This window comes from Eublepharis macularius, chromosome 19 (genome assembly GCF_028583425.1).
Source record: "Eublepharis macularius isolate TG4126 chromosome 19, MPM_Emac_v1.0, whole genome shotgun sequence".
NCBI lineage: Eukaryota > Metazoa > Chordata > Lepidosauria > Squamata > Eublepharidae > Eublepharis > Eublepharis macularius.
In genome coordinates this window covers 17,035,373-17,050,285 of record NC_072808.1, presented here as the reverse complement: position 1 = coordinate 17,050,285, position 14,913 = coordinate 17,035,373, and the positions used below count along the sequence as shown (strand labels likewise).

The 14,913-nt window shown below is 44.9% G+C and overlaps 1 protein-coding gene across 1 annotated transcript in view; it reads right to left on the bottom strand.

Annotated features, from left to right (window-relative positions):
- DOCK6 (dedicator of cytokinesis 6) overlaps positions 1-14,913 on the bottom strand; it is a 135,177-nt gene that overhangs the window by 42,755 nt on the left and 77,509 nt on the right. Inside the window, exons 26-32 of the mRNA XM_055003920.1 lie at positions 13,833-13,946; positions 10,642-10,812; positions 6,799-6,938; positions 6,311-6,480; positions 4,653-4,804; positions 3,203-3,385; positions 1,297-1,423 (exon numbers count right to left, since the gene is read on the bottom strand). Of these exons, the coding sequence (XP_054859895.1) occupies positions 1,297-1,423; positions 3,203-3,385; positions 4,653-4,804; positions 6,311-6,480; positions 6,799-6,938; positions 10,642-10,812; positions 13,833-13,946 (1,057 nt within the window). The remainder of the gene's footprint in view (positions 1-1,296; positions 1,424-3,202; positions 3,386-4,652; positions 4,805-6,310; positions 6,481-6,798; positions 6,939-10,641; positions 10,813-13,832; positions 13,947-14,913) is intronic.

The following is a 14,913-nucleotide window of genomic DNA, read 5'->3' as shown; positions in this document are numbered from 1 at the left end:
AAACTTTACTCTGGCTAACTTTGTGCCAGTCACCAAAAGCCAGCTTAGCATTTCTGAACGATGGATTCCATCACCAACACCATCCCCTTAGAGAGCAAAAGCACCATCTAGGATGAGTTCAAACGGAACAGCAAGTTCTGGTTTGTTGCTTCATGAACAAGCTGGGGAAACCCTTGGCTCAAGTGCTCTCTCTCTACCCATACATGGCCAGTGAATGCATTATTTCCACTTTGGTGACCAATTTGGTCAGCCAGATTGACCTATTTGAAAGCCGGATTGACGTGTTTGGAAGCTGGATTGACCGGAAAGTACAAATCAGTTAAGAGTGCACTACAGTTGCCCATGAAAGCAAAAAATCATTCATTATCTGATGGCATGCAAAGGAGGGAGAGGAAGAGAGAGAGCATGCACCGGAACTAGGGATCACCCCAGGCTCGTTCATGTAGCGACAAACTACAGTTTGCTGAACTTACCTAAGGTGAGTAAGGCAGAGAATCTGTGAAAGCTAAAACTAATCTTTCAATAAAATAAAAATCTTTTTATATACAAAATTTCCAGTGTATTGTATCATAAGGATGAATAAATAGAATAATAAATATATTCAATATGTAAGTTAGTTACTCCATCCCAAAAGTGCTTTAACGTGCATCAGTGTAAAGAAATCAGTATATAACTCTTTGACTATTTATTTATATGCAAATGAGTTTTTTATAGTGGAATTGTATAAATTATGAACATTGATGTACTGATATCTTTACATTGATGCACGTTAAGCACTTTTTGGATGGAATAACTAACTTATGCATTGAATGTATTTACTATTCTATTTATTCATCCTTATGATACAATAAGGAGCCAGTTTGGCGTAGTGGTTAAGAGTGCAGGACTCTAATCTGGAGAGCTGGGTTTGATTCCCCACTCCTCCACTTGAAGCCAGCTGGGTGACCTTGGGTCAGTCACAGCTCTCTCAGACCTCTCTTAGCCCCACCCACCTCACAGGGTGTTTTGTTGTGGGGATAATAATGACATACTTTATAAACCACTCTGAGTGGGCATTAAGTTGTCCTGAAGGGCGGTATATAAATCAAATGTTGTGTTAATACACTGGAAACTTTGTGTATAACAAAGTGTTCAGTTTTATTGAAAGATTAGTTAGCGTTCATGGATTCTCTGCCTTATGGAACTTACTTAAATGGTTACTTTTGCCAGTCTGAAAGAATGTAAATCACTGCTTGTTCCAAATGCTAAAGCTTTCTTACCCTGGGAGACCATGGAAATAATCGTTGTAGCTCTCACCTCGACTGCGTCGAACCATCTCCTGGCGAGCTCCAATGCTGCCCAGGATAGCTTCTTCCAGTCGTGCTTTCATATCCAGAGACTTCTTGAAAGTCAGGCTGTTGATACGCTCCAAGGTCTTCTTGCCCTGTGAGTAACAGGTTCATTAAGCAAGAGGTGGGAGTCTAGCAGCAGGCGTGAAGTCTGGCACACGAGAGCCCAGGAGGGATCACGGGAAAGTGGCACACAGCTGTTCAGCGCGGGAAGGGACCAAAAGTGGAGTGGAGGATATTTAGCATTCCCAGGGCTTTTTTTCTGGGAAAAGAGGTGGTGGAACTCAGTGGGTTGCCCTCAGAGAAAATGGTCACATGGCCGGTGGCCCCGCCCCCTGATCTCCAGACAGAGGGGAGTTTAGACTGCCCTCCGCGCTGCTGAGCGGCGCAGAGGGCAATCTAAACTCCCCTCTGTCTGGAGATCAGGGGGCGGGGCCACCAGCCATGTGACCATTTTCAAGAGGTTCTGGAACTCCGTTCCACCATGTTCCAGCTAGAAAAAAGCCCTGAGCGTTCCCTGGTTGAGTAAAATTCTTAACAAACCAAATCATTCTAATCTTTATAAACCCCTCGTGGGAAGGGAAGATATCCCTCTTGATGGTCAGGGTGTGATTGCTGTGCTCACTTCTGCCCCTGTCTGCTCATCACATGCCACCTGGAAAGGGGTGTCCATGTGGTTTGAGATCTGTGGCTCCTGTCTTCCATTCTACTTTGTGCCTTTCAAAGCACAAGCTCAGATTAACTTTTTCCACTCAATGATCCTCCCGCTTGCCTGCCCTCACCTGTTTCTGCTGGGATCAGCACTGATGGAACGAATCATTCCCACGCACTGAGAGTCTCTCTACACGAGACAAATTATACGAGAACGCTCAAGCGAAGGGAGATGCAATGTTAGCCGGGAAGCCAAGTTTTAAAAGACAGATCGGAAGGCTCTATCAGTTTCACCTCTCTAGCGTCAACAAAGATAGCTCTTCAGAGGTTTCTTTATTTCCTCTTCGCCTCCCTGAAGGCTTTGTCAATTTTACCTCCCCTTTGGAGACGTGAAGAGGAAATAAACAACCCCTCTGAAGAGCAATCTTTGCCGGCTCTAGAGAGGAGAAACTAACAGAGCCTTTTGATCTGTCTTTTAAAACCCGGCTTCCCGGCTAACACTTCATCTCCCTTCACTTGAGTGTCCTCGTATAATTCATCTCACGTAGAGAGACTCTGAGAGCCAAACTAAAAGTGACGTCTTACACAGGTTGGACACTAGTCGGCTTCCCTCAAGTTTTGATGGGAAATGTAGGCATCCTGGTCTTGCAGCTGTAATGGAGAGCCAAGCTGTAAAACCAGGGCGCCTACATTTCCCATCAAAACTTGAGGGAAGCCGACTAGTGTCCAACCTGTGTAAGACGTCACTTGTAGTTTGGCTCAGAGTCTGTTTTGCATCACTGGATGTTTTCAGCACTCAGGGCCAAGCTACAAGTGATGAATGACACTTGCCTGGCAAGTGAACAGACTCACGTGTATTCCTCCCTGGTCACTTGCCCTCCACTTGATCAAGTGGAGCGCAAGTGAATGGCAAGTGAACAGGGAGGAATGCATGTGAGTCTGTTCACTTGCCAGGCAAGTGTCATTCATCACTTGTAGCTTGGCCCTTAGACTCATCTTTCCCTGAGTTAGGCAATTCTCCTGTACCCTCCGCAAGGTAGAGGCTGTGAACAAAAACGTCGTACTTGGGGTATGGCTAAGAAGATGGATTTTTGGCTTCCACAGCAATTCCTGGGCAAGGAATCTACTAGCTAAAGTCTGGATTTCGGCTTTCTAACCCCTACATTCTAGTAGGAGCAGGGCAGCAGAGGAGCTAGATGTCAGGACTTCTATGCTCCAATTACCTTGTATTCAAAGCAGGTGATGCAGAGGTAGAGCAGGTCTAGGAGGCGAGTCACTTGCATGGCGGAGAGGTCGGCCAGCCAGCGGTGCAGCAGAGCGCTGTCTGCATTCTTCAGGACCCAGAGCAGGCACACCAGCAGCGTGCGGCTCACCTCAGCTGACAGCATGCTGTACTGGCGAGGAGGCTGCAAACAGAAACCAAGGTCAAGGTTTGGGGCTGCTGACACAATCCATGGCAGACAGACACCCCCTCCACCCTGTGCGATCAGCCTAAATGTGCACCAGCTGTGGCTACCATGTCCGCTGCATATCCACAGAAGGAGTGCCTTGAAACTCTCTGTGCATGACATCCCAAAGAAAGGCAACAGCCAACCCGCTTTGAACAGCTTGGATCCTCTGCACCACGGAGTCGACATCAGGTATCCCCAGCCTTTTTGAGACGGGGTGCTGAGCATCAGCCCCAAATGACTTCTGCAGGAGGCAGAGCCAGACAGAAAAGGGCTGTTGTGGGAGGTGGTGGAGAGTGCCCTCAAGTCATACCTGGTGGGGTTTTCAGGCAAGAGACTAAGAGAGGTGGTTTGCCATTGCCTGCCTGTGCAACTCTGGTCTTCGTGGGAGGTCTCCCATCCTACTAACCAAAGCCGACCCTATTTAGCTTCTGAAATCTGATGAGATCAGGCTCACCTGGGCTATCCAGGTCAGGGCGTTGCAGGAGGTGGAGCTATATACTTTGACTGGTCACAGGGTCCAGCCACTGGGAGGACAGCAAGCCTGAAGGAGGGGGTGGGCTTCTACTCCCAAACACTCATCTCCCCTCCCACAACAGCACTGAACTCTAATACTCTAACAGAGTCCCCCAACATGGTGCCCTGATCACCATGCTTGTCACCAGTACCAGTGGCCCAGCAACTTTCTGAGAAGCTCAGCAGGCACCAAGAGTATCGGCTGGCACCACAGTCATTACGCTGGATAACCCTGGTCAAGGCCATGAACATGTCCCCGCTATAGACCATGCAACATTTCTGATGGCTGCCTGCACTGGAGGTCCCTTGCTTTCCTGGATGTCCAGAGAGATGCAACTTGAGCAACCTAATCTGTACCGTGAGATGGTTACTGGGACATCACCATCCATATGTTTTTTTGTGTTCATTATCATGGCAGTTTGGGGATCAAGGGTGCTACACACACACACACACACACATACAGCATTTTCTGAAACAAGTGGATGTGCAGGCACTCCAACATGCTGTTGGGATTCGTTCCACTGGAGCTTGCAAAGGAGTCACCCCTCACTGGATATGTTTTCTTGCATAAGGGGAGGATCTCGATTTCTAGGGTGTCCTACTCCTTCAGAAACCTGGTTTTGGAATTGCAATGATTTCCACTGTCCCACTACCGGAATGTGGAGTCTGTTCTCTGCTCCTATCCTTCTCCAGGTCAATGAACGCTCACCACTGATGGCATCTGGGAGAGGCTGGGTCGGTGAGTGTGAGGCAGCGGAGATCCAGCGATGGCCATGGCGACAGAATGGCTAATGGTGCTGCCATCCCCGGCTCCTTCCTCGACCCCGACAGAGGCTAGCCGCCCCCGCTGGCTGTGGTTCTCTGCAAAGGAGAATTTTTTGAGAACCTGGACAAATCTACCCTCCTGCTTTCCCAATATAAATGTTTTACTGAACTATTTCAGAATAAAACAATTTGCAATGGACCCTTGAGGTTTACTGTAAATCAGTCACTAATTCAGGGCACCTTCCCCCGTCCACTCAAACAGGCTTTTATCCACCCGCTAATTAAAAAAAATCTCTAGACAAATTATCATCCAGTCTCCAATCTGCCCTTTTTAGGCAAAGTGATTGATCGAGCCGTAATTGACCAACTCCAGGTCTTCTTGGATAACTCTAGTGCTTTGGACCCAGACTAGGTCATGGGTCAGAGAAAGCTCTAGTAGTGGAAGATCTCCACCTGAATATAGACAAAGTCCATGCTTCACTATCACTCCTGGATCTATCTGCAGCCTTTGACACAGTGGACAATGCCATCTTATTGAGGTGTTTGGAGACAGAAGTGGGTATCAAAGAACGTGCCTTGGACTCAACAACTGTGAATGGGTTTATCGTTGGGGCCAGGGTCTGTGACCAAAGGACAGTTAGTAGTCCCCAGACATTTCCACAGTGGGGGTTGATTGTACAGAGAGGCTCTCCTACTAGGCACTGGCCTTGAAGGACATGTTGGACAAGGCGGTTAAGAGCGTGGGACTCTAATCTGGAGAACCGGGTTTGATTCCCCACTCCTCCACTTGAAGCCAGTTGGGTGACCTTGGGTCAGTCACTGCTTCTAGCTCTCTCAGCCCCACCCACCTCACAGGGTATTTGTTGTTGGGGGGATAATAATGACATACTTTGTAAACCACTCTGAGTGGGTGTTAAGTCATCTTAAAGGGCGGTATATAAATCGAATATTGTTGTTGTTATAATAAAACTGACATCCCTTGTTGCTCAGTTTTTGTGCTGCCTTTTGGTTATGACAACTTTCCCGATTTTTAGCACAACTGGGTTTTTTTAGCACAACATGACCCAGCAAAGGATTTTTAATGGGCAAATCACACAACATGAAGTGTGACGTGGAACCATATCCATAATTTCAGTGTCAACTGATTGCAGAAGAGATATCCCCTAGCAGCACAAAGGGACCAGGGCACAGCAGCCACCAGCGTTTGTCCCCATGTCCTAGGCAGGATCAGGCAGCACCACCACTCAAAGTTTTAATACACGTGGCTGCTTTAAATGAATTGGTCAGAAACAGCATAGCAAGTTTTTAAAAATCGGTTTCGCAAGGCTTCGTAACGAAACCCAGATATTTGTGGAAGTCGATGTGCCAGATATCTGGTCTTCAGCCTCTAGCCATACAGAACATGGTTGCAGTTAACCAGTTTTGCAACTGGACTGACACTATGACTTCAGAAAAACTCCAATCAACTGGCTCCTTCCCAGTTAGTGGAAATGACACAAAGCCACCAGCCACAAATTTTTGGGAGAGAGATAGGCATTCAGTGGCACTTTTCATCTTTTCTCAACCCCCACCTTGCCAAAAGTGCTTTGTGGAGTTCCTTACCAGTGCAGTCACAGAGCCTGGGCAGGGCATCCATAATAATACCAATCAGAGGCAAGTACAGCTGGGCCACATGTGCCCGCACGGTGCTGTCTGCATAGCGCGCATCGGAGTCGTGGCTGCACAGGAGGTTGTGTAGAGTACTGACGGCCTTTTTGTGCAGGAAGAAAGCTCTGTAGCAGAGAAGAGAGTCACTACATCACAAAGGGGGTTGGCAACAATCAAGTGCTCATCTTGGGCACCTTAGGGTTGCCTTGTTCAGTCATACTCAACTGGAAAAGGCAAGACTGTGCATAACAAGAGGAAGTTACCCCAAAAGCCCTTTCTTCTCCTCTCAAACACATGGGATCAGGTTGGAGATCTGGAGTAGCGATGGAATTGCATCGTGAAGATGTTCATATTGCTTGTTCTTCAATATTGCTCCAGGCCCTGGTATAAAAACAGATTCCAGGCTAAACCCAGGTGCAAAGTAACGCTGGGGCCAAACTTACCCCTCGGCATCGGGCTCCAGGATGAGCGCCAACTCCATTAGCACCAACCCAGCCAGGAAATGCTGCTGCCGGAATGCCACAGAGAGTTCGAACATGTTGGCCACTCGTTGGTCCTGCGTGTGACTGGAGAAGGCTGAACCCTGACAAACAAGAAGGCCTCTGAGAAACTGATCTGACGACTGTCCCCTAAGGCCAGCAATACCTGCCCTCCCCATCACACCGTCTAAAACGAACTCTCGGTTGAACAAAAGCAAAGCTGGTTTGACAACTGCTTCATTTTCGTATTCGTATTTCGTATTTGTATTTTCGTATTTCGTATTTCTCTGCTCAAGTTTTTGCCATATATTTTTGAATATGATAAAGTACAATGGTTGAAAGAATGCCCAGATTAATCTCATCAGCTTGACCAGTTTGTTACATTATATTCCATGAGAAAGGTTTGCTTAACCTCAAAAAGGAACTCAAATATGGCCATCGGAGGTAACAAACGAGACGATGCTGGTATGGCCATATGGACTTCACCTCATTGAGCCTAGATTAGATAGCCACACCCCAAAGATCCTTGAATCTCTCTGACTTAAGTTGCACGATACTATCTAATCTTTCAGAAAAATGCTTTGGTGAGATTCTTAAAATAGTATTTTATCTTTTAGCACTAAGATATGTAGGATAAAAGATTATGACATATATGCGTATCTTCTGCTATCTTTTACATATGGTAGTATAATTTTTATTCTTGTGATTTTGGTATATTTGATGAGATTATTTTAAATAAGAGTCTTAAAGACAATACTGAGTGAATATTGGCTGGAAATGTGTTTTTCACTCTATACTGCTTTGCTGTTTAACGGCTCCCTCTAGCTGTCATATTTCTCACTTCACTTGTATTCGCCTGTACAGGGATTATCTATCACACTTTCAGGCTTTTGAGATGGTGAGCTCAACTGCTGCCGCGCTCCTCTTTTGCTCTTTGGAAAGTGGGACCAAACAAGCAGGGTATATTTACAGAGATTGGCCTTCAAGCATTCAAAATATAAGGAAGTTTAATAACCAAATAAAAGAGACTGCACAGACAGTTCAAGCATCAGGCGGAGCAAGGATACAAAGCAATGGTGGAAACGTGTGTGTTATGTGCCATCAAGTCGCCTCTAACCTATAGTGACCCTGATGGACCTGAGTTTGGTTCTATGAAAACCATAAAGGCATCTGGGTAGAAGAAATGTGTTGAAAGGCTGTCATTTGGAGGAGGGCAGGGAGCTGTTCCAGTTGGCAGCAGAGGGTAGGACCCGAAGCAATGGGCTTAAATGACATGCACAAAGGTACCGGCTGGGTATTAGGAAAAACTTTTTCACGGTCAGAGGAGTTCAAAAGTGGAATCAGCTGCCTAGGGAGGTGGTGAGCTCCCCTTCACTGAGTTTTCAAGAAGAGGCTGGATGAATACTTGACAGAGATGCTTTAGGCTGATCCTGCACTGGGCAGGGGTTGGACTAGATGGTCTGTATGGCCCCTTCCAACTCTATGATTCTATGATCAGTCCATGAGGGGTCCAGACTGATCTCCATATGGAACTTGTTTTTCGACCAGAACAATGAAGTGAAACTTTGTAATTGATATAGTGACAGGGCTTTGTAAAGTGAACCTTTGTAGTGGACCAAAACAGTGAAGTAACACTTTGTAGTTGACCAGGACAATGAAGCAAAACCATGTTGTTGATGGATTGACAGAGCTTTGTAAACATAGTCAAAGCTCCAAAGCAAAAGAAAATTCTGTAGTTGAACTATTAACCACTGAATAAGAGAATCATGGAGTTATGTTCTGATGTATTAATGTAATGTATTAATTCTCCAAAGCACTAGAACAGTACTCTGTTGTTGAAGTATCAACCATCGAATAGGAGAATTGTGTCATGATTACCTTATCTGATGCACCCCAGCAGAACCTCAAAACATACATAAGCCTTGTTTGTAACCTAGCTTCTGGGGAGAACTTGGGATGGTTCTCCCCAGCTGAAATGCATTAAAGCTTTGCTTTTCATTCCAGAATCGGTCCCCTTGTGTGTATTATTGGTTTGTACTTGTGAGGATCCCTATTGGGCTAACAACCCTATGAATGAAAGATCTCCAAAATGTCCTGTCATTAACAAACTTGCTCAGATCTTGCAAGCTGGAGGGCGTGACCATAGGAGCCCAATTTGGCTTAGGACTATGACATGGGGAAGGAGGTGTTCCTTCCCCCCATTTTCCTGAGTCCAAATGGCCCTGGTGGAGTTATTTGCCCCATTTTTGCAAAAGCATTTAGAAGCCTCGTTTGGTACAGAACGCTTTAGCCAGGATGTTGACAGTAGAGAGGGTTGTTGGGTTAACAGTTTTTCTGTCCTCTTCTATCATCGAGTGGGGACAGAAGGGGATAAGGATTTATTAAAAGAAAGAAATCTGCTAAAAGAATGTTATACATATATGACATAGTAGAAATGGAAAATGCCACATTAGTTATTGTGGAGCCCTATAGATGCTTTGCCAAGGAAGAAAAAAACCCAAGTGCTGTTAGCAAAAGGCAGAGGAGTTGAGGGTATTGTCAAAATCAAAATGTGGCTCTCTGGCTGATTCCGCACACGTTGGGATAATGCACTTCCAATCCTCTTTAGAGATCATTTGGAACTGAATTTTTCGTGTGTGAAACAAAAAACCCACTTCCAAATGATTGCTAAAGTGCATTGAAAGTGCATTATCCAACGTGTGCGGAATCAGCCTCTGATTGTTAGACTCATCATACATTAACAGTGTAATTCTACGCAGAACTACTCCAATCTAAGCCCACTGGTTTCAACAGACGGACTGAAGCAACTCTACATAGGATTGCACTGTTTCAGCATTAACAGCAGGCTTAGAAATTTGGGTAGAAAAGGAGGTGGATTGCCTCGGCTTTAGGTTTTTCTTATTTTATGTTCTTATGCTGCATTCAGTATTGTTTTAATGTTTTCTGTTTTGTCGTCGTGAATGTCATTATCCTTTTCTTTTTTTTAAATAAATTATATTAAAACTAAAACTGTAAAACACAACTGTAAACTACAAAACTGTAAACACACAAAAGTTAACAAACATAAGTCAATGCTAGTAGCAAGTAGCAATTAAACACAAAATTTTTTACAAACACACAAGAAGTTAATACTAATAATAATTAACAATTAAACAAATTACCGCTTATTACAGAATAAGGGGTTATATCTCATCAAATACTGGGAGAGAGTACTTATAAAGTCCATCATACATACTGTGAAACTTGCGTATGATTTATACATTTGCATATATATGAAAAAAATTTAGGCCTGTTACTTTCAAGGTATTCAAAAAAGGGAAACCGTCTCTCTATAAAAATGGTTGTTCTAGGGAAGTGTTCTACTTGATAAATTTTATCGTATAATTTTTCCGATATAAAATGGTCCCAAATTTTGGTATGCCGGTTGTCAATTAACCTTTACGGTTGACCAATGAACTGAACACGTGGGGGGGGGGGTTACAGTGGAGTATTCTTTAGTGGGACCCTGACCCCAGCCTAACAAGAAAGGTCCAATACTTATTTCTTGAAGTTATTTTTTCGTTTTTTCAACGAAAAACTGTGGAACTATGTTTATCATTCATCGTGTCTTTTCTGCCATGTAGTCTTAAAGGGGGTAAGTATTGGAGTGTCTTGTTGTTGGGTTTGATAGCAGAATGAAGCCCACGTGGTCAGATGCCACGGGCAGCAGGAAGGCTTTCGTGCACTCACTGTGGCACCCCACTCCTGGAGGCAGGCTAGACCAGAAGGACTTTTGGTCTCATCTTCCCTTCCCTTCTTCTCACTTACCTGAGAGGTTGCAGACGACACAGAAGGTGACGGGGAAGAAGGTGGAGAGAGGCCACCGCAAGGCAGGTTCAGAGTGACATAATGCTCGTGGCTGCAGACGATGCGGATGAAGTCCATCCTCAAGGCAACAAGGCTGTTTGGGTTCTGGGTAGCCAGGAGCCGGTTATTAATCTACAGCAGAAGGAGGCTGCTGTTATGTTTGGTTAGCTGCAGAAACGCTCAGGCAGGGACCCACCCAGAGGCATCCACTGCTCACTGCAGCAGAAAGCAGGTACCCAAAAATGGCATCCGTGCATGGGCCGGGGGAAGCGTGTATCCTGCAGGCTAAGCTTTTTAGCAGATCCCCTAAAGTGGGCTGAACACAGAGGGTAAGTGCATTTTTTGTAGATGACATTTGGCTCGGCACCAAAAAAACTCCTGATAATTGGACTGAGTCCCAAATGGTTGACAACTGAGAGCTGAGCGACTCAAAGCTAGTTATCATAAGGGAAGGAGAACTATGCGGGTTGACGAGAACTCTATCTGCTGAAGGAGCACCTGTGAACATCTCCTCCCTCCCAACACACACAATAACAGCATTCGCACCTACAGCTTCGGTTCTGCGCCCTCTAACACTCCAGGTTCCACAAGCATTTCATTGCTTCCCGAAATCAACATAACCAAGCTCTGAATTGCTCCTCCAACCAGCTCAAGCCAACCATATATTCCCTGGGTCAATAAATTTGCCTGCCCTTGGACCAAAGATGTACCAAAAGAATTGCGCCTCTCCCCACCCCAGTTGACCACCTAATTTTCTCACTAAATAATCATTAACTATACATGTCCTTTCAATGTCCAAGATTTGTAACTGTCTGGGAGAAGTACCTTAGAAATATTTTACAACGTTTGCCAGGGAGGTCAGAAAAAATAAATTAATTGTGTTATTGGCAGATAAGGACAGGTGTATCACAAGGCAAATGGCAAAGTTTGCAGCATCAGTTATGAAGACAGACAAGAAGTAAATTGAAGTAAACTATATTTATAAACAAATTTATTTAATAAGTTCCTTTTGGTGGGATTTATTATATCATATATGATTGTATGGATTCTATGGGTCTAGAGTTATATAGGGTTACATTAATTTGTATTTTTATTGATTAGTTTATGTGATTGTTTGTATTGATGTAGTAATTTGGTATTAATATTACTGTATTTTCTTTCTTTTGTGTTTTGTTGATTGCTATAGCTTGTGCCAAAATGAAACGAAGCCGAAGAACAGGACCACGTACAAAAGAGTTTAATTTTCTTGCTATCAAAACTCAAATATAAGGCACAACGAAAAGCCAAAATCAATTTTCTTGCTTCCAGAACACAATTGTAAGGCACATAATAAGCCAAAATCAACCAAGGAGTTGTGAAGAATTCCCAAAATCCCGGCTGGAGGTAATTCACAACTCTTCGGTTGATTTTGGCTTATTATGTGCCTTACAATTATGTGCCTTACAATTGTGTTCTGGAAGCAAGAAAATTGATTTTGGCTTTTCCTTGTGCCTTATATTTGAGTTTTGATAGCAAGAAAATTAAACTATTTTGTACGTGGTCCTGTTCTTCGGCTTTGTTTCATTTTGTTTGGGACCACCCCCTCTTGGATTTGCTCTTCGATATTGTGGGGACCATGGATAGCTTGTGCCAAAGCAATAAAGTTATCTATTCTATTCTATTCTATTCTATTCTATTCTATTCTGTTCTGTTCGGTTCGGTTCGGTTCGGTTCGGTTCGGTTCGGTTCGGTTCGGTTCAACTAAACATGTCCATTCTTGAAAAACAAAACTTTTAAGATAGGGAAAGCAGTTGGATGAAATAAGAGGAAAGGAAATGAATGAAACAAAGCTAAATGAAACTTGTGCTTCCACCTCAAGCCGGATACTGAGCTCTTGTGGTGCTAGAAAAATCATTCCAGCTAGACCATCTTGTCAACACAGGTCAATCCAGAGTGCAACATGTGCAGACAGCCATGGACAGTTGGATTCTACGCTAGACTCTTAACCCTATATAGTTCTTGCCCACTCTTAACCCTGTATAGTTCTTTCACAGTAAGCCAGTCTCCTAAGCAAAGTGAGAGGCTGTGAGCGACACCCAAAGCCATCTAATTTCTGACTCCATCCTCCTCCCTAGAGAAGTCCTCTTCTCCAGGGAAGTCCAGTCCTCATTCCCCAGTCCTTCCCTATGCCGGTTACCCTGGCCTTTAGCAGCAGCCATGCAGGTGCTGTGCCTTGCTGTGTGGTGACGGGAATCCCAGCAACTGGGATTTCCTTTCAGACAAAAAGGCAGATGGAATTCGGAGAGGCCTCCAGGGCTTTTTAAAAGAGGAATTTCAGCTGTGCAAGGCCCGGATAAAGTTCAGACCTGCATGAAGGGGAGAGGGGGGGAGTTTAATTCTTCCTTCCCTCCAAAGTCACACCCATCAAGTCTTTTTTCCCATCCCCACGCCCAGCTTATTATTAGCGCTTTAAGGACAAAAGAAAGAGATCCATCTATTCTCTTTTAAGAGCTAACGATGGGCGTGTGATGATGTCTAGGGGTGGGTTCAGCCAACAAAATTGTGAGCGGGTTAAAGGGTTAGGGAAAGGGAAGACAGAAGCCAAATGGCCCTAATCCAGAACAGGGCTGTGTGTGCCTGAAATGTTCCTTTAAAAGACGCAGGGAGAGCCGCTTGCTCCACGTCGCTCCCTCCTTTCTTCTTCTTGCAGGCTACGTTCCAGGCACATCAGGGGAGCGCCCATGGGGGAGTTCCAAAATTTTCAGTTGGAAACAAAACGTTCCCATTTCTGAACAAATGTCAAACCCCAAAACTTTGGTTTGATTCATGTGTTTCTCTTCCCTCCCCATTATGAAATGACAGCAAGTGACAAGGAGAGTGTCATAGGTAACAACCTAAGCTTGAACAGTGGGATCGGACCGGGGGGGGGGGGCTGAAAAACAGGTGTGAGTGCTGGGCGCCCACCACAACCTTTCCCACATGAAATCCCATGAGCATTTTCTAAACTGTTAAGGGAAACTGTCCAGATGTTTCTATGCTTTTTCTCAGAGTTTGCAAGCGCATAAGGTTTCCCACGGTCATCCGACTGATAAAAAACACAGGTCACTCAGCAGGGGAGTGGTGGTATCTTCTCTAAGCCTGAGGAAAGACACTCACCAGACGTCATTTGTTACCTGCTTGTAATAGGAGCGCAAGAGGTGAAAGACAAAGCCCCGATCCATGAGGGACAGCAGGTCGTTGAGGAAAAAGGCCAGGCTGCTGTTGAGATGTTCCACCAGTTCCACATCCTAGGGAGGAAGAAAAGGGGAGTACCAAAGCAGGCAACTGAGACAGCTGGCAACCTTGAGTTAGCACGAGGAAGGGGGAGAATACTATGCAGAGCAATGCTTTGTAGGCTGACTCCAGTCTGACTTCGACAGTAGAGATGGGCATGAACAGAAATACGAACCAAAATTCGTGATGAACCGGTCCGGTCCATGGTTTGCGAACTGGCAGTTCATCAGAGCCCATTTCTGACGAACCACCACAAACTTTAAGCTGGTTCATTGGGTTCGTTTTTTGGTTCATCACTGCAGACAGCCTGATGCCAATCGATCAGTTTCTTAGGCAACTGGGGATGGGCTTTCTGCAGACCTTCTGCTGACGCAGAAATGGCCTTTTGCTGGCCCGGAAGTGACCTTCTGCTGACCCGGAAGTGACAGTTTGCTGACCTGGATGCAACTTTTTCATGAACCAAACAAACTGGTTCACGAACCTGGGCAGGTTCGTGAAAGTTCATGGTTCGTGAAATGCGACGAAGCATGAACTGCAGAGTTTGGTTTTTTCCCGGTTCGTGCCCATCTCTATTTGATAGGCTTCGATTGTAAGAAGTCTGCATAGGGCTGCTCTGTTAGAGAAGTCTCTTTGCTTGCAATTCTCATCGGAGCAGGCAAGTGGGGAATAGTGAACACAGCAGGTGGAGGGAAATTGGGTAGATCTACCGCAACGGGGCTCGTGCAGGAAAAGCTTCCCATGAATTGTGCCCAAGCAGTTACCATTTGGGAGGTTTTTACCTTTTTGGCTTTCAGGCAATTGAAATCCTTCTCTTATTATATCCTTCTCTTACATTTTTACCACTCATTGTAATTGCTTGTTTCCCCTTAAATTCTTTTAAATAAACGCTGAAAGTGCCTCATACATGATTTACAAAGATAGCACAACATATAAATAAATACATCTGCATCTGGGGTGCCCTTGAAATTATATCCCCCCTTC